General features: G+C 38.2%; 2 protein-coding genes across 2 annotated transcripts; one reads left to right on the top strand and one right to left on the bottom strand.

The window, feature by feature from the left end:
• Window positions 1-858: 858 nt before the first annotated feature.
• LOC139978488 (uncharacterized) lies at window positions 859-4,360 on the bottom strand. The gene is made up of 2 exons (XM_071988768.1): window positions 3,922-4,360; window positions 859-1,867 (listed from the first exon to the last, which is right to left on the bottom strand). The coding sequence occupies exons 1-2, from the start codon at window positions 4,103-4,105 to the stop codon at window positions 1,161-1,163; spliced, it is 891 nt and encodes a 296-aa protein (XP_071844869.1). The 5' UTR covers window positions 4,106-4,360; the 3' UTR covers window positions 859-1,160.
• A 3,391-nt stretch (window positions 4,361-7,751) lies between these two features.
• On the top strand, window positions 7,752-18,432 carry LOC139978487 (monocarboxylate transporter 8-like). The gene is made up of 6 exons (XM_071988766.1): window positions 7,752-8,202; window positions 8,481-8,777; window positions 9,656-10,104; window positions 12,773-13,001; window positions 13,580-13,723; window positions 17,272-18,432. The coding sequence occupies exons 1-6, from the start codon at window positions 8,019-8,021 to the stop codon at window positions 17,463-17,465; spliced, it is 1,497 nt and encodes a 498-aa protein (XP_071844867.1). The 5' UTR covers window positions 7,752-8,018; the 3' UTR covers window positions 17,466-18,432.
• The last annotated feature ends 1,583 nt before the right edge of the window (window positions 18,433-20,015 follow it).

Below are 20,015 nucleotides of genomic sequence, written 5' to 3'. Positions count from 1 at the left end.
TAATGTGGTAGAATGAGAGCTAAAAGTGAGATGTTGATAAAATGGAAAAGAACTAATGACTTTTAACACATCGAATCGGTGTTAATTAATGGCTAAAGCTGAAGTTTTGACTCGAGGGCAAAAACTCCCTACTTTCTTGAAGAGTTGAATTTTCCACTTACTAACAGGGAAAATTATTAATCCCTATGATTGGGAGAATTTCTGTTAATTTAAGAGATGCTTAGTTATGCTTAAGGCCAACAAGAAAGAAAATAAGCCGTAAACGTGATGGGTATTTATAGCGGTTGGGATAGGCATGAGTTGGGGACACAGGAGAGACGTCAGATTGGAAGGGTGTTGCTGATTGTATGTCAGGCTATTCTCACACCTACTTATCTGATTGACCACAATTTTTAACAACCGTCCCCCTTCCCCACCATTCTGACAAAAGCGTAGGAGGCTGGGGAGCTGCAGCCCCCCCCCCCCCCAACAAAATATTTTTTGTGAAAATTCGGGCAAAATGCTGAGAATTTTTCGGGCACCAACTGAAAGGAAAATAAATTGCAATGTGTTTTTCAATGGTTAAACTTATTATCATTATTATTGTAACAACTTTCCCAAAAATTATAACCAATATGGAAGGGTAAACACACGGCAAACGCTGATATGTAATTGGCATGCGATGTAATAACTGATGCATGCCTATATGATATGTCACAGCCCCCCCCCCCCCCAAATCAAATTGGGCTCCTACGACTATCCTGACGCCAAGTCCTCGATATTTAGGGACACCACATATCTGACATTAAAAATCGCTGACTTGTTAAAATAGGCGATATGATATAAATATCGTACGCGATAGACAATACGAGAGGCTCATTGCGATCTGAAGATCTGAGATGTATTTATACTGTAATGAAATACCATATTGATACCGATATTGATAAAACAATCGAAAGCGTAACTGTTAGCTGCGGAATTCCATTAAGAAACAAGTTTCTGCCCTCTAAATAACCTTCAGTATAAGTTGTACATGCTTTTAAGAGGGAGTAACAGTTTGTTAACATTTTAACTGCTGGGTAAAATTACATGCATGCATCATGAAGTCCGTGCCTCGTGGTAACAGTATAGAAAAGCAGTCCTTGTAGTTGTAGTCCAGAATATTATTAACAGGAGAATGATTAAAAACAGGGGAAAACAAGTCCAAATGAATGACCTCTGTCAACCCACGCGGCTCCAACAGCAGCAGACGGTACAGTACCTGCCAAGAATGGAGCAGCGTCTCTGAAGATGCCTGTCATGTTTCTGATCTCCATTTCAGCAGAACATTTCTGTGAAGAAACCGTGGTTACTTCGGTGCAGACGTCACCTTTGGCAGCTGTGATGTCATCCATATAAGGCGCCAATGTACGGCAGAAGCTGACGTCATCTCCCAACCGGTTACAACCCCAATCGAATGGCATCGGATAGCTGGTAAGGAGTAGTTTATTCCCCACAAAGTCAGAATCCTCGCCGCCGTTCTCTATGCAATCTTCGTCATTATGCACGTAGATCTCCATTACGTCATCACCGCTATGCAACGTCACCAGCCCGTTATCACCGTTCACGATGCTGTCTATTTTGGTTATGGCGCTATGATTGGTCAAATGTGGGATAAAGACGGGCTGGTTGTTGGTAAAGTAATTCAGCATTAAGACTCCTGGTTCGTCATCTTTCGTGAACGGTATCCCGATGACCAGGAAATGTGATCCAGTGGTCAGACCTTCCAGCTGTTCATGGTCAAGCTCCATTGGCAATGTTATATCGTGCCCATGTTGTAGGAGAAGCACTACTTCTCCGTACTTTTCCGTATCATATTGATCAGAGGAGACAAACGTTGCTTCTGAAACTAGAAAGAAATAATATGGATGGTAAAAGCTAGACTAAGAAATTGACGAAAAATTCAGATCCCTGGTTTTCGATCATTCGTTAGGTGAATGAAGCTGGATGAGTACCATGAGTTTACCGGTAATCACTGTGAGAAATGTGGTAGTTTACAAGTTGGTTTTTACAATCTAATCAATATGCTGAGAATTTTTCGGGCACCTACTGAAAGAAATATAATTTGCAATGTATTTTTCAATGGTTAAACTTATATTATCATGATCATTATTATTGTACCGACTTCCCAATAATTATAACCAATATGGAAGAGTCATAACACGGCAAATGATTGTTTGTTATTGGCAGGCGAAGTAATAACCGATGAATGCCTATATGATATGCACATGAAGAAAACAAATGTTGGTTATATTTTTCGGGCAAGTCGTTACAGCCCCCCCCCCCCCCCAATCAAATTGGTATCCTACGCCTATGCATGACAGGAACTCATTATCATACGGTTAAGGCATTCTATTAGCTAAGAATCCATAACCCCTTCAATAAATTCAAGTCTCTGAAGAAGATCCTGCTAGGATCAAAACGTCAGGCCAACTTACTTTAACACATTCTCTTACATAGGCTCTTTAGTTGATAAGCAGTTTGCTAACAGTTCCATTTTATTTTTATTTTTAATAAATTTAATACGTAAAGATCACAAAGTTTAGAAAGCTTTCCTGTATTCGTTCTGTTCTTGTAAACAGGGAAATCGATAAGGGGGGATTAGTATGCAGTGAATTATTTACACCAGCAAGATTCTAGTCACATACACCAAAGCCTACAGTGACAACTTAATTTCATGTAACTTAAAGAAAGCCTTATAAAAGGAAATAACAGGAACTGCAGGTAAGCAACCACACACCTTCACAGGCAAAAAATAATACTACCGCTTCAGATCTCATGAAACGAAACACGCAAGAGGAGGTGGTTCCATTTCAACTCCTATTTCATAATTAATATAATCATATTTTATTTACAGTATACCAAAGCGCATCATGGGAAATACTTTATAGTTAGGTAACCTTAACCCCAGTCATCATGGTCTTATAGATATTTGACTGACAACTATATTGGTACAGTATGCTGTTGTCAACGCAACAATCACAAGCACTTATCACTCATGTATGTATTTAGATCCTCCTGCAAGCAGGAACTCGCGAAGAAGCCTCATTGGCTTATTAAAGCCAGGCGCGTAGCCAGGAATTTGCCAAGGGAGAGGCGAAAATCTAGGCAAACTATCAGAGCCGTAGATACGGCATTGCAAACTATCTAAGCGTAGCGCCACCATGTGTTGGCGCGAAACGTTCCCAAAATTTTTGGCTGAAAATGCCTCCCAGATCGCTGGAAATGACACTTCCCAGGCCTTGTAAGTTGCATCTTATCATTTTCTCTTTTGAAATTACTAGCGATATCATAAAAACATTTGAAAATAAAATAAAAAAATATGCTCAAGGGGGGGGGGGCGGCTTCCCCCTTCGCCCCCCATTGGCTACGCGCCTGCCGCAAGCTGACCGAAGTCGGTCTCTTACATTCATATTTAACGTCCATGATCATGAATTGTCAATTGTCAACAACTCTGTAACTGGACGACATCCTTTAATATTGGAGTGACTCGAACTGGGGACCTTATGATTGAAAGGCACCGGCGTTAACCACTGAGCTAACACTCCCTACACTGAGCTAACACTCATCACTTTAAACACTGGCATGTTAGCGGTTGTTATGGCGTTGTTGGAATAGGGGGGGGGGGGTTGCGATGGAAATCGCCAAGTGACTAAGTACACGCATCACTTTTAGGAGTATCATTTCCGTTAGCATGCTTAATTTGACATTTTCTTTTTAAATGAGAACGTTAAAACCATATGGAAATATTTCTTGAAACATTCATTACACCATTCAGCATTGAACAGATATAATGTTCGCAGGTACTGACATTTCAGGATTTACAAGTCTTTATATAAATGGCTTATTTGATTCGATGAAACAAAAGAAAAATATAGAAGCAAAATTCATGGAATTACTTACCCTCTACCCCTAATTCCTTCATTCGTTGTTCAAGAGGATAACGTGGTACCAGGAATTTGCCATTTGTCCCAAAGTTGTAGCCAAGGCGAAGAGAGTCAATAGTCGTAGCTTGAACGTTGCCATGAGTCACGCAGACGACAATGATCGCAACCACGGTGAAGAGGAAAGTCTCAGTAAAGGCCATCTTATATGAAATTCAGAAACAGACTGGTGGAATTGCTGCTTTGGTTTTACTGATGTATTTCTTGTTTGTACCACAACTGATTGCATCGATAGAGCGGCGTTACTTTTAAATACCGCTTCAGCCCTACGTAGAAGTCTCTGGTAGATAGCCTATCGTGAATACGCATGCGTCAAACGACTTAAAATTTGTCAATCTGTCTGCCTAATTACAAATTCGTATATTTTTGCTGGTATTTTTTTATCCGAACTTGCCTCCAACCCCGACCTATGCAACTTATTTATGCAACTTTGAGTGGCATATAGTTAATGCGAATCTGCTGTAAATAGTTATAGATTTTGATGGATATATACATGAAGATCTATACCTTGAACATGATGACTAAATAGTCAAATTTTTCGGTCATCTTTAAAATAGCTGCATTCCCGTTGTCAAAATCTCTTACTCACTACATGGAATTTTACTCGTATTATTGTACTACATGGGCAAATTTAGTGTGGTATAACTCGACCTCGCCGTACCATGATTTGTGAAAAGTCCTTGACCAGTCAGGGGATATTGAATTATCAAACTTCTCATTGATAACACACAATAATTATCAACTTTATAACAATACCTACCATAAAGTTAACAGTAACGTCAGAAATGCTAAGGAGAAAAAGTTAGACATTAAAGTAATTTAATTTCGATCAGTCTTGATCAGATCTGATAATGTCCTAAACTAATAAACTTGGATTTTACGTGACAGAAGTCTTCCCCTTTTTCTTGTTCCCTTTCCCCCCTTTTTTCGTTTCATGAGGGATGCAAACGCGACAAATATGGGCCCAAAAAATAAGGAAAAGAAAATGCACAGTGTCAATGCATTTGACATAAACATTGAAACATTGAAAAATCTCCGACAATTAATATAGTGATATCCCATTCACATCAGAAAGGAAATTTTTGAGTGTGCAGAACGCTATGTGGGTATATCATTGACGTCATGGAAGTTGCATTTCGATATCACGTGGTCTACCAGCATATTTTCACAGAATCGGAGGATAACAAAATTCAAAGTATAGTGTGTGTCATCGTCAAACGTGATTTATGTCATGTCAGTTTTATTGCATAGATCTATATCAAGGGACTTAGTAACTTAACAGCTATGTTCATTTTGAAAGTAAACAAGCTTCATTATTTATTCAACTTAATTTAGTTAATGTAATATATACCACTCTTTCATAACAGCAGTATCTAGCATAGCATACTTTACATACAAACATCCACAACATTGCAATATTGATCGACATGATCATCATCATCGTCGTCATTATCATCATCATCGTCGTCATCGTCATTGCCATCGTCAACATCATCGTCATCATCATCGTCGCAGCCACGTCATCGTCATCATCACCTCCATGAACACCTCCATCCACCACGTGTTTAAGATTCCGAAAAAGTCACAAATCTCAGTCTACTGCAGTGGTTATATATCCCTGCTAACTGCAGAATTAACGTCCATCAGCCAGCAGTCATTGAAGATGCACAACATCCGTCTCTTAACTCTCAGTAATTTAAGCTCAGTCTCAGTGGTCATCTATCCCTGCTGACTGAATACCTAACGTCCATCAGCCAGCAGTCATTGACGATGCACAACATCCGTCTCTCAACTCTCATTAATTTAAGCTCAGACTCCTGCAGTGGTCGTCTATACCTGCTGACTGAATACCTAACGTCCATCAGTCAGTCATTGACGATGCCCAATATTCGTCTCTCAACTTTCCCAGCTGCGAAACACATAACTGAGTACAGAATGCCATAAGTATAAAAAAAATGTCAATATTAATTTGGACATGATTATAGTAGTTTGGATATTTTGCAACATATGGCGTAATTTTAAAACGCCAAAATGTTCACCCTCTTGTATTATTTTTCGACACTCTTTTAATATTTTCGACATGCTCCTATATTTTTTGGACACACCTATTTGAGTTTCGGCATTTTTATTACATTTGCTTATTGTTATTGTATACATACTTATATTGTTTTGGACATTTTAGATACATATGGCGTTCCGTAACTGAGCTTAGGCCAAAACAACAAGTGTAAGTGACCGTTTTGAACTGCTCCCTTAATGGTGAATTCCTGCTGGGTAAAGTCCACCTGTCTAACAAATCACATATAGTCGTTAGTGAAAGAAAGGATGCCCGTACCGGAACTTGCCATTTTGGTGGTCATAATTGCAGCATAGTCATAATTGGCATAAAGTGTATGGTACACGAAGAATGGTCCGTGACTTGCAACATTAAGGAAACCAATTTGATATGTTGACATGCATGCAACGTTATTAAATGGTCGGATTGGTTTTCCTCCGGGAAAACTTACTTCTCCTGACCTCCTCTTTCTCACCCATACTCTTTCCATCGCTTTCGAGAAAAGTTCAATTTCGTCAATAACACTTTCCTTGGTCTCTCGAAAGCTTTTGACACCCTGGATCGGGTGGGATGTCCTTGGCTGTCTGTTTGTCAGTTCTTACTCCTTCCTCTCTTTCGTTTACCTGTTTTCCTTACTCTCCAGGGACTTCTATCCCACCAGTTTTCTTGTTAAACTTTATTAGTACTCTCCTCAACCATTCTATTATCTTTCTACAGTATGTTATACTCTGGTGTTTTAATACCTAGTATTATATTATTTAATATCAGTATTGATGTTCTCACTATTATATGTTGTTAACATTATTTCACTCTGTAATGCTTGATTGTTACAAATGATTAATTGAAATTAAATCGAACAAATTGCATTAAATTGAAGGAACCACCTTGATTGCTGACATGTAACATGCAAGGAGCCGTATCTTGTTTGCTGATATGCCATATTAAAGGAACCACTTTGATTGCTGACATTCAACATTCAAGAAAACTGTCTTGATTGCTTACATAATACATGTAAACAACCTTGGTTGCTGACGTTCTACTAGCTGCATTGGTTGCTGGCATTCAGCATTCAAAGAACCGCTTTGTTTGCTGACAAAAAGTACTATAACAACCATCCATTATTCTGGGGCATACGACATGTACATAGTAACAACTAGTCTTATTTGCATATAGGAATCGGGCTGATGTCGTTAAACGTCAGGCTATATCTGATGTCATATATTATTCCTTTTTGAACCATCACGGAAACCGTTATACATAGACTTATACATAGACAACACCATGACATAGTATTGCAATGATAACCAGTTTGCAGCTAGTTCAAACTGGAAACAAGGTGACATCACAGTATTGTAAGAAAAAGTGCGCAATCATTTGCAGGAGAGGTTACTTCCAAGCATAGTAGGCCTACCGTAGCTCTGGGAGTAATGATTCTCAAACTGTTGCGGTGATTAATCCTGGTTATGACCTGGATGGACTGGTCGAAGTTTCCCGTTATTTAACCTTCACGACACAACACGATAGTTAAACTCTATCGTTTCCCCATGTACTTCGTCACATGTTGTTAATCGTTATGAATACCAATACGAGCATATGCAGACTTCATATAATTGTAATAGACCTTAATATGTTCAGCTGGTTCGGCTGGTACTACAGAAGTAATTCCTCTGGTTATCAAGGGTCAAACGGACGCTCTAATAATACATAGCAAACACATATTCCACACACGCACACACACACTCTCGAGAATATACTAGCTACTACGACGTAGGAGGACTGGGCTTGATAGAAAATCAAGTTATTTGGTGTTCGTTTCCAGGCTCTATCTCGAGTGAATTTTCTGAAAAAAGCACAAAACTTTCTTAAAAAAGTACAGGCTTATACGATAAAGTTATTTGAAGCTCAAACTTCAATGGAATGTTAACACAAGACCGTATCGAAGGAGATTATAACAATCGTTTCTGGACGGCGCTACAGTGGATAGTTTTGCCAGAGGCGCCATGGCCCTGGATAACAGTAGACCAAGCGACAATGTGTGGATATTAAGAATGTTGGTGGGCAATGGATGGCTTGTTGCCTTTGTTGCTTTCGTTATTTTTGCTGCCGTCTACGCTCCTCAAGTATGGTTCATTTTCTTTTTTGTAGAGTTACAGAGGGACCTCAACGCCACTGCTGTTGAAACAGGTATTATGTTCTTATCTGCATGTGCACTGTTTAAATATATATATATATATATATATATATATATATATATATATATATATATATATATATATATATATATATATACATATACATATATATATTGAACTACCTGTATTTATTATTTATATATATATATATATATATATATATAAATATATATAAATATATATATATATAATATATATATATATATATATATATATATATATATATTGAACTACCTGTACCTGTATTTATTATTTCATTTCTCCCCATAGGATGGCTTGGTTCGATAATGTGGAGTACCACAATGCTTCTCTCTCCTATCTCCGCCATTTTGGAGATGCACCTGGGGATAAAAGCCGTCGCCTCCTTGGGGATAATTATATCCTCTCTCTCATATTTGATGTCATCTTTGGCTAAAGTAGCTCCCGTACTCTATTTAACGTTTGGATTGGCCAACGGCTTTGGGAACTGTCTGGTCCTTCACAGTACACTGCGCATGTTCTACAACCTATACAGTGGAAGCACGTGCCAGAGAATTATCGCACTTACAATGATTGGACCGTATGCAGGTATACATAATCACATTCATCAAATCGAAAACAAAAATAAATCAATAAAAGGATAAATAAACAAATAAAAGAATAGTCTAGAGAGAAATTATATTAAAAACATCCTGGTGATATTTGCATGAAATTCCCATATGATTTCGTCAGATATTAATAGTTGAGTTTTTCACAGGTTGTGCCATCTGTTATAGTTGAAATTGAAACAAACAGGTGTGATTTCATAGTCGCGCACGGGCATCAAACATCCTTGTTATGATCTCGGATTGGGCAGATTTCCAGTTCTCCTTAAAGTGCATGTGAAGTTATCAATATCCGAAATGACTTCAGTTTATTCATATGTTGATGTATTCATATTATTGAATGCAGGAAATAGTATGTTTATTCAAGAGAAAAAAAATAAACAAAATCAAATACATTTGTCAGTGTATATCTATGACGTCACACCTGTTTGCTTCAAGTTTACTTTTTGTACAACACATTTCAACATCAAATGTTGTTATCTCAGAAACGATACAGAGGAAATTAAAATGCATATATCACCAAAATAGTTCGAATATATTCATCATTAATCAGGCAAAAAGCTTCTTTTTTTCTTAATTATCTTATGCACTTACAGCACGATATATTATATTGAGTGTTGAGTTCATCTTATCATCGACGCAAAATACCGTCACAGTGTGGTCACATATACATTCATAATGCGGCAATAGTTATATCAGTCAGATTGTGTTTATTTTGTGTTATTGTGTTTTTAAGCTATTTAAAATATTAACGGAAATTCCTTCTTTTCTTTCCTTTTTTTTGGGGGGGGGGGAGATGGGGAAGGGGGGGTTTAGGAACAAATGACGTGAAGTTTCCTACTAAATTTGTATATCTTACAGGAGCAGCAATCGGGAATGGCTTGGTCCAAAGTCTTTTAGTGACGCAAGGTTGGAGAGTTACCATGCGATATATCGCCGCCATGATTGTAACAATGCTGCCATTGACTCTGATTTTTTATGACAGAGAGACAAAAACACCAGTTCAGAAATCGACTATGGACAAAAAACCCAATTTGGAATCAAATGAAACAATCTCGGATGAAAAACCTCCCGAAAATGGTCACAATAACCCCGCCTTTGTCATGGAAGAGGGAAACCATGGTCCTGGTGACGAATGCGAAAAACCGGAGAGGAATAAGAAAACACTGTACGAAATTTCTCGGCGGATCCTTTCACAACCAAGAGTCTCTGAGAAGTTAAAAACATTCGTCAAATTATTGGATACCTGGTGTATCTCGGTGGCATACTTCTTTATGTTTTTTGCCTTATCCATTTACCAAATGAACTTTGTAAGTATACATGTGTTTGAACGATTTTAACTTTACATATATGTGTTGATTTTGAATTAGTATTATTATTACTATAACCATGGAGCTCTCGTTTATAGCTCCATGCTATAACCATGATTACTTCTTCTACTTTTGGGGAGGAGGGGAGGGGGGAGGAGGAGGGGAGGAGGGGAGGAGGAGGAGGAGGAGGAGGAGGAGGAGGAGGAGGAGGAGGAGGAGGAAGAGGAGGAGGAGGAGGAGGGTAGAAAGCGTTGATTTTTTTTAACTCAATGCATAGATTTGGTACAAGTATAACTTCTATCTTAACGCGTCCGTCACCATTCCGGTAACGAGCGATAACCGTTCTATTATACCGCCGATATTATATAGCATGCATGGGTGCCCGACTTTCGTCCATGGTAAGAGGTTAGTTTCCTCCTGGTAATTGTTTAGAAACGTCATCCAAGAAAGAGCCTGGGCACGTAAAACCAAACTACCAATGGCGGATCCGCTCTCAACCCCGGTCCCCTTCCATCGAGACTGTGCCTGTTTGATCATAGTCAGGTGTACATCACGATTCCCCTAGAAGGGGAACATAATGCTACACACGATCTTATCCAAAAAGGCCAAGAGGCCTTCTGGTTCTACAGAAGGTTCTGCGCCCAAAATGAGTTTCTGTTTGTCTTCGCTGGTCTGAATAGACACTTCTATGCCTAGTACAACTTTAGGCCACTGTTGAAACATCTTATTCCTGAATACAGTGGGGGAACAAAGTTCGGACATGAACTAATTTAGGAACACCTACGTATGCAGTGACGGAGCGTCCATACAGTCAGGGGGGCGGATGCCCCCCTGACGGACTCAAATGGACTGCTGGCGCCCTTTTCAGCTCTTTGCCACTTTTTACTTATTCGCGATTATTGACTTTTTTATTGCGCTCTCATCTACCTATTGACATATTCACATTTTGTTGGTGTAATTTGGCGATGACACCTATTTATTCTTCGTTTATCTGCAAATTAGCCAGGCCCGGAAAGGGTCATTTCCGGCGATCTAGGGATTATCTTTACTCAAAAAATTTCTGTAAGCTACGCGCCAACCTGTGGTGGCGCTCCGCTTAGATAGCGTCGAAAGCGCCCCTACAGACCATTCTCGCCCCTCCTGACCAATACCCTTAGCTCCGCCACTGTACGTATGTGGTATGAATAGAGGAAGTAGTACGGACATTATATGAACATGGACGCGGTCTATTACTTCTAAAACTCTTCGTCGGCGAACTAGTTCAGTTTTATCAAAGGTTGCTATACTTGACCTTTCACATTGATTCTTTTATAGAAATACAAGAACGTTTTAATACATATAATCCCAGCAGTAGTCTATGGATATGACCTTCATGCTGATGCCAACTGGCTAGCGACAATTAAACTAGTACCAAACCAAGACATACTTTTAGTTTGTTACCACTGCAGTGTCCAGCTGTGGCACGATGTAACGGCCCGTCAAGTTTATTTGGGTATGATTTCAAAGGTCAGCCTGGTTATATAAGTTTTTAAAGGGGCAAAAGTCCTTATATATTGTTTTGTTAAATATAGAGTTACAGAGGGTTGTTACCAGGCCTCCTTCTTCTATAGAGATCTCCGTCTCAATGCAGCTGTTTTCGTTGAAATTGATGTTGGTGACATGTTATTCCAAAAACGACATCTTTATGTCACGCCATCGCACTTTGAAAGTTTAATCCATTCTTTATTGTTTGCGCTCCCGCCTACACACACAATTTACGTTCTTAGCCCTCAAATCAAGTGAACGTTTCTTGCAAGCAATGTACGCTAAAAGAAGCTTATATGTAGGCTACTGGCATCGGAACAATAGTATACCGCGGAATAGAAGTAGCTGGAATTCTATTAAATTGTGTTTATATCACGGCCGTTTCAAGCAACATGGATTTCTTGGTATAGAACAGCATCATCAAGAATATATTGGTGTGGGGTGGTGGGGGTGGTGGGGGAATCACGTGTTCTAAGCTCTATTGTTTCTTCTTTTGTTGCCTAGGCTACAATGAGAATTAGTTTCACATCAGCGACAATTCCGAATTCATGATGTAAACCGTTGTATAGCTACGTACTACCTGTGATCATGTTATGTAACAATTAAAACGACTGTTCTATCAAGTCGATTTTGTTTATTGATGAGAAGTAAACTATAGCATACATACCGTGCAAGTTATAATTAACCTGATGAAAACATGCAACAGTGCAATGAACTTTCTTATAAGTTATACACGAGTTGAGAAGAAGTAGAATTGAGCTCAGACCGGGCCAACATTTGAAATATATATGCACTCTTTCAATTGATTACCACTTGACATAACGTTGTCATGACCATACGGTAACAACCTCGATGTAAGGGGAACTGGGGTTAAGAGTGGGTCACGTTGTTTGATTTTCGTGTCCAGTCTCTCAGGCTATATTTGGTGACTTTACTTGAAATTTCATGGTCGATAAGATTATTGAATGGAAGCTCTGGTGAGGTATAAATTATGAAACCTTTGGATGGTTATATATATATATATATATATATATATATATATATATATATATATATATATATATATATATATATATATATATATATATATATATATATATACATATATATATACATATATATATAAATATATTTTTTCACACAGGTGAGTTTCTTTGAGAGCCTGCATACCTTGACGTTGAATGATATCTGGTTACTAACAACCACCGCCAACATTTCTGATGTCCTCTCAAGAATATTTCTCTGTGTGATTGGCGGAAACATTGGTTGTCGACCCATATACGTCATGCTTGGGTCTGCCCTACTCATGGCCGCGGTATCAACGATGTTCTCATTCGTTACAACTATTGGACCTTTACTCGTCTTATCATGCGGTAAGTGTTGGCAGCAAACAGTGGCGAAACAAGGGAAAACCCATCGCAAGTCCACTCACTCCCACTTCATCCCCCCCCCCCCCCCGAAATACTGTCATTGCTGAAATCCCAATCAGGGTAACGAGAAAGATACAAAATAATCTTAACATTCGTTAACAATTACGTAACCCCAGGATGTCCTCGTCAGCTAAGAAACAATCCCTACCCCCCCCCATCCTACACATGAATCATCCCCAAAACCCCTACCCGCTTCCATCCCAACCCTTCTCCAATCCCACTCATTCCAAAACCACCCCACCCAATCCAATCACCACACGTTCCATAACCTCTATTACACCGGTCTGTACCCTTTACATTTGTTCACATATTAGTCTCGGTTAACGGTAGCGTACAATTCCATTGTTCAACCTTCAAAATCATCAATCTTCATAATTCGTGATGGGCACGATAAAAATGACTTAAACTACACATTAATACTGGCATCATATTGGTTCATATTATAAGGCAGATGCAAAGTGATCCACACTTCTCCTTGCTGTTTCTATAACCGAGATCTTTTTACTCTGTTTCGTACATAGTAATGGGATTTTGTCGCAGTATGACCGTTGTACTGAGCTGGCATACGGCGGTCAATCTCCTTGGCTCACAATATGCTGATTACGTAGTAACTCTGGTCATGTACTGTCAAGGTTGTGGCTATACAACTGGTTCGCTTCCAGCAGGTAGTACATATTTTCGTCAATGTTATTTTGCTAAGTTTTTTTTTAATATAAATTATCCGCCAACGTGCATTATATTTCAGGAATATTCTAATGTATATATGTATGTGTCCACGGCCTGGCTCCAGATTACCTTACTGGTAATACTATTCTACTGAGAGATAGCCATTCTTACAGAACTAGATCTAGCTACTACAATAATGTTTTACCTGCTCCTGTTATACCTGGGAATGGTAAAAGGTCCTTTAATTTTTCTGGAGGCAGGTCGTGGAACAGTCTTCCCCCAAATTTGAAATGCTTGCCAACTGTTAATATTTTTAAACGCCATGTGAAAACTTATATATTTTGTTTATAGATGTCTGATAATTGTTTGTCTATCTTTTTGCCGTTCTTTTTGTGCTTTTGGATGTTTACCGTTTTTCTACTGCATTATATTGTATATGTATTTTGTATTGAAGGCTCCTCTGGAAAGCAGTGCTTCTGCATTGAGCAGGACTACCCTCATTAAAGTTGACAATAAAAAATATAAAAAATAATCATAAAAAACATCTGAGTATCGTTCTATACTGAACATTAAAAGAAGGGATGTTCCAACCGTTAACACCAACCCTTAGGCCTACGATAGGATAATATATAACTACACCATAGCCTGAAACAATGTAGCTTAATTTGTTTGGGAGATAACGTTGCTGTAAATGCTCTATCATACATATTGGATTGACGACTTGAGCAAGTCTAGATATGACATTACAGAGTAACTGGTGTCTCAATGGTGTTTGTCTTTATTCATTTATATCTGTTAATATTCTTTGGTAGGATCTCCTTATTTCCATTAGTTGTTTCTACGATACTGAGTTTGTTTTCTATCATTACCTGTATATTGTATGACATAAATGTTAGTCATGTATACAATACATGCTTACATTAAACATAAAAGTATAAACAGAATCTAAAGATACAGCTTGGTCTTGACATTTTTGACCAGTTTCGGATATTGTTTGCTATCTTTAAATAAAATAGATATATCGTTTACCTTTGAAAGAACCACACCAGTCTTTTAAAGATTGCCCAGCACTTTAAGAAAGCTCTGGTTTGAAAGATTGGTTGTGTTAGTTCCATTTGGGTTTATCGCTGTTCCAACGTGATGTATTTTACGATATAAGCATATTTCACTAATATTCATTTTACTCAATATCCATCATCATTGAATTCCAATAAGCACTTTAAATACTTTGTTACAAACTACTACTACTACTATTACTACTACTGAAAAACAATAGCTCCAAATCCCCTGTGTAAGAAATCTACTTTATCATTGCAACGTATTATAAAATTTACTTTTCAAAACAAACTGATATAAAATATTGATATCTCATTAACGGATCCAGCTATCAGGATAATCATTGAACCAATGTGTTTTGTTCTTTCTCCTTTTTTGAATCATTTTTGTCTGGGTTTTGTTTTGTTTTGTTGTTGATTTTTCGTGTTTTTTTTTGGGGGGGGGGGCTTATCTGTTTTGCTTGTTCTGGTTGATACTTCCCTTAATCTCAGAATCCGCTACACCTTTAATAATCTTCGCTGTATGAGTCTAAATATATCAATCCATATCACCGGCTGTTGACATGTCTCGATCCGTGTGGGTCTGCATGTGGGTCGCCGAGGAAAGATCATGTGGAGGCATTTGCGAGAAAGCATTTCTCAATTTATCATACCCGTAGGTGGTCTTGTGGGCGATGAGCGAAGTTCGAAGCCGTGTTGTCCTTTTTCCAGTAGCGATATTTTTTCGTTTTAATTTCTGTTATGTACATGATATCTACACGAAAAAAATTTACCCTTTACGCTAAAAACGTTTTAAACTGAGACATGATTCTTCTGCACATGCACAAGGCATTTTTCATGATCCTCGGTCCGACAGTTGCAAAATACTCGAAGAACGCCGATGGTAACCTAGTCTTGTTAAGACCCTAGTATGAACAGCCTAGTGTATCTTTCTCTTTTCACAAAGCGATTTTCCCGTATCTATTTGCCTGTATGCCCATACTGCAAATCAGAGACTGTCCCGGCAACGCTCTCGATTGATACAATAGTTAGTAACGGACAGATCCTCAGGCATGTAAATGCAGTGGGCAAGCACATTCGTGATATCCATATTAAACGGACTCTTAGGCATGTAACCAGCAAACACAAACTTGTTATTAAAATATCAGGAAAATATTTGAACCAATGTTATGTTAACGTTATGAATAATGTTACTAAAACGTTAAATGTTGAGTCGCAAGAATAGCAGGATAACGTTTTCACAAAGCTTTACACAACATTATTTCGTTGTTAGCACAACGTTCTTAAAATGTTGTTGTTAATACTGAACCAAAGTATACAAAGGAACCCCCCCCCCCCCACCCACCCAATACCCTAAAGAAGAGTGCTATTCATTCAAAAGTGTTTTTCATCACGTACCGTATATGCTCATGTTATATCACACCATCTAGGTAGTACAATTCACCTTTGACATCCCTGCAAACTGACCTCACTGTATTTATTTAGTATTTTGACTTATATGCAAGTTTGAAATTACATTGTGTACCAATAACAATTCTAGAAGTTGCTATATATGGTATAGGCAGTATTGTTACTGGGATTATAAAACTTGCGTCCACGGGACGCAACATCTTAAAACGTTTGCGTCGGCTCAGTAAAACTTGTGTCCTCCATGAAATACCTCTACATGAACGCGCAATACTTAAATACATAATGACCCTGACAATACGCTGGCTTGTGCGTAAGGGAAGCGTGTAGTGGTATGCCTATAATGTGAACCAAAACATTTAATGATGAAACCTTTAATTAATTACAATAACCAAAATTACTATCAAATTGCGAAGCGAGAACTTTGTCCGTTGACTAGTTACCATATATGCAGGCATGGACGGCATACAATGCACACTGCTGTACGGTATAGAACTAAAATGTATATGGTAATGTGATAGGTTATGTATGCTGTGAATTGTCGGGGGGGGGGGACGATTGTCTAGACATAATGCCAGCATAAAAATGCTACAATAGTCAACTGATTTAAGTGATCCATTACATTCTGCGTGCATATGCCATGAATGTCGGAAATCAAATACAACGATTGTGTAGACATAATGCCTAAATAAAAATACTGCATTTTTCAACTGATTTAATTGAACCATTAAATTAGGAATAACGAAGGTGGGGATTATTGTAAAAAAAATATAATAAAACACCCTCCTGCAATATGTTGTACAAACAGGGCGGTACTAAATCTCTTGTAAAACATCAAGGAAGCGATCATATGACTTTACTTATCCCTATATTTGGAATAAATTTTAAACCAAAGTAAATGCTCAATAATTTGACTATATTGATACTGCGGAAAGAAACATTTTGTCCAGATTTTTTTTTTTTTTTTAATAGTCATTTCCTAACGATGAGAACGGAAATCTAAATATTTGGATTAAAGTTTAGAACCTGTATATCAATGACGAGGTTCAATTTTAAGCTGTTACATTTTTGTTTCTCCTATACAGGGGCTATCTATGACGCAACGGGATCATACAGTTTAGCTTTCATCTTAGCTGCTGTGTCTTATACCGTGTCAGGTAGTATTCTAATCCTTTTAGCAGTGCGAAGTTCACGTAAGGTAAAGAAGAGAAAGGTGTCGTGTCAGAAACAGAAACAGCCAAGAGTCAGTCTGGTCAGCTATAACATAGACATAACCTAGCTGGACTATGTGGTTTACCGGCAGGGTTAGGCCCGCCGGATCATCCTCAACTCTGAGGGTTTATCATGATCCTGAAGGATCCACGTAGGTGATCAGCAAAGGACTACCAAAGACAATTCTCTGATACCGTTCTTGTGTGATTTGTAAAGAGTATATGCGGCAAATTGAAATGTTGACGAACCCCGTGTTGTGGATATGAAATTTGACCGGGAAACAATCGCAGAGACGTATTCCCGAAGTCATGTATTAAAACAACAATAAAAGTGTAACGATTCCCCAGGTCCCAGTTTCCTGACAATTCCTCACCGTTCTCACCCCGCCTCCTTTCAACGGATCTGAACTGTGAAATAATAATCATCATCTTTTCTCGTGTTTCATAAAAACTTTGACCTAGCTCCTGACCTTTATATTGCAGCTTTTTCTCTCCTCACTCTTGCAAGTATAGTGGGGTAATTTTTCTGTAGTAGTCCAGGTCGGATTAGAGAAAACTTTCTTATATCGACTATCAAGTATATTACTGCATACAGATGTTCATATTGTGTACAAAACGCTCTGAAGAAAACAAAATCTCTAGGTTATATATCTGCACCGAAATTTGTGTGAAATTTCCAAATAAACCATAGAACAGTTGCTCTTTTTTTTTTCTCGAGAGTTTGACCAATTTAGATATTACAGTGTTATGATGCATTTATTGTTAACAATATGGATCGTCCGGATACTTTGTGAGCACGTTAACCTACATTTAATATATATTACGGTATTTATACTGATTACACCAACAGTGCTTTTTATATGTATAAATACAATAACAACAATCATACGAAATATTATAAAAGTTGATTAGCTTAATATGATTATGAATAAATTTATTTGAAGCTCATCACATTGTGTCCGAATATGTTATTAGTTCTATGCAAATATAAAGATTTAACATTTTTCTCTTTTGTGACAAGAAAAAACGAAATAAAGTTTCACATGAAAACAACATTTTGGTCTCACTTTTATTAATTAATCATTTGGTCATAGAAGTACTACCTCGAAAGGAAATTACTTCCATCGTTGTAGTTTTAACAGACCAATGCAACCTGCATTGAGATATAAAATAGCATTACGAAACGTTTAGCAACTGATATTTCGCGTTCCATGCATTTAAGTGAAGAACTCCCGATTGTCGGAATGATTGCGCAATATGTTTACCAGTTGGTGGTAGAGGTCGGTTCTCACTCAACCCCAAAGATTGAGTGAGAACCGGTAGAGGTCAGTGGTTAGTACTGCTACTACTAGTAGTATAACTGTTGCTAGCTTGCCCGTTGTTGGGTCTACGCTGAGTCAAGAACGGTAATTTCCGTCTTCCAAGAAGATGTTTCGCCAGCTAACTAGAATACATAGTTCGATGAAAGGGGCTGTGAGCCCACAAATATTATGTTCGAGATCAATCTCCTCCGATCGACCTATACTCACGCTATACACAAAGGTAAGCAGTAAGCGTCCATGTTCTCAAACTAGGCCTACGGTACAGTAGCATAGGCCTACATCACACTTGAGTGTAGGCCTAGGTCTAAGAAACGGTTACAGTTTGTTCGTGACAGTACCATTACTGTTATGCTACGTAGAATATTGGTTCAGCCGGATTATACAGTTGTTCTTCGGCCGATTCGAAGTAAGCTTGCACATTCATATGGTACGGATTCTAAAGTCAGGCCAGAATATTCACAGATATATGTACATACATTAGCCTAAGTAACCTAAAGCAAGGCTCTTACCAGTACATATTGTGTACGTAAACAAGTATTCTTGCAACTTTTAATTAACGATGCTCAGTAGTTTCTCCAAAATTTAGCAGCATTAATGCATCTTTCCCATTGTTGTGACAATTTCACTTTACTTAGCACACTTGTGGCAATATTAACGACCTTCAAAAGTGAATGTAGCCGAGTACTAGTAGTAGACCTTAGAGAGCACTATGTGGTTAGGTACAGTATGCTTTGGAATCTCAGATTGATGTGCTAAAATAATGTTATAATTGGTCACCACAAAGTATCAGCATAGTCACTGCATTCTTTGTGAATGCAGTGGACATTACTAAGTTGGAGAGATGTGACTATTACATACAGTCAGTGGTGTTGTCAGACAATTGGAAGTTTAGGGGTGGGGGGGGTAGGGGCATAGCAAAATGAGAGCAACATTTGGAGGTAGCCCAGAATGCAGGCAGAACTGAGCACACACCACAAATCAATGTCTGCGTGGGTTCAAGGGGGAAGCCTCCTGAAGCCTTGCATTTTCACCATACATCATTACACCAGCTTCAAATCAAGAGAATTTTTAGACATAAACATAACTAAATTATAGTCAGTAGAAGACAAAAAGTTGTGTATCTTCCTACCTATGGTTCTTTTTTTCTTCTCTTTTTTTTGACATAGTAAATATCATTTGGGGGGGGGCACCAACATTTTGAGGGGGAATGCTTGTTCCATCATTGCCCCCCCCCTCCCCCAATAATGTCACTACTGCATACAGTACAAATATTTTTAGATTTAATTGATACATCAG

The sequence above is a fragment of the Apostichopus japonicus genome, chromosome 13 (genome assembly GCF_037975245.1).
Source record: "Apostichopus japonicus isolate 1M-3 chromosome 13, ASM3797524v1, whole genome shotgun sequence".
Taxonomy (NCBI): domain Eukaryota; kingdom Metazoa; phylum Echinodermata; class Holothuroidea; order Aspidochirotida; family Stichopodidae; genus Apostichopus; species Apostichopus japonicus.
This window is presented reverse-complemented; position numbering and strand designations above follow the sequence as displayed.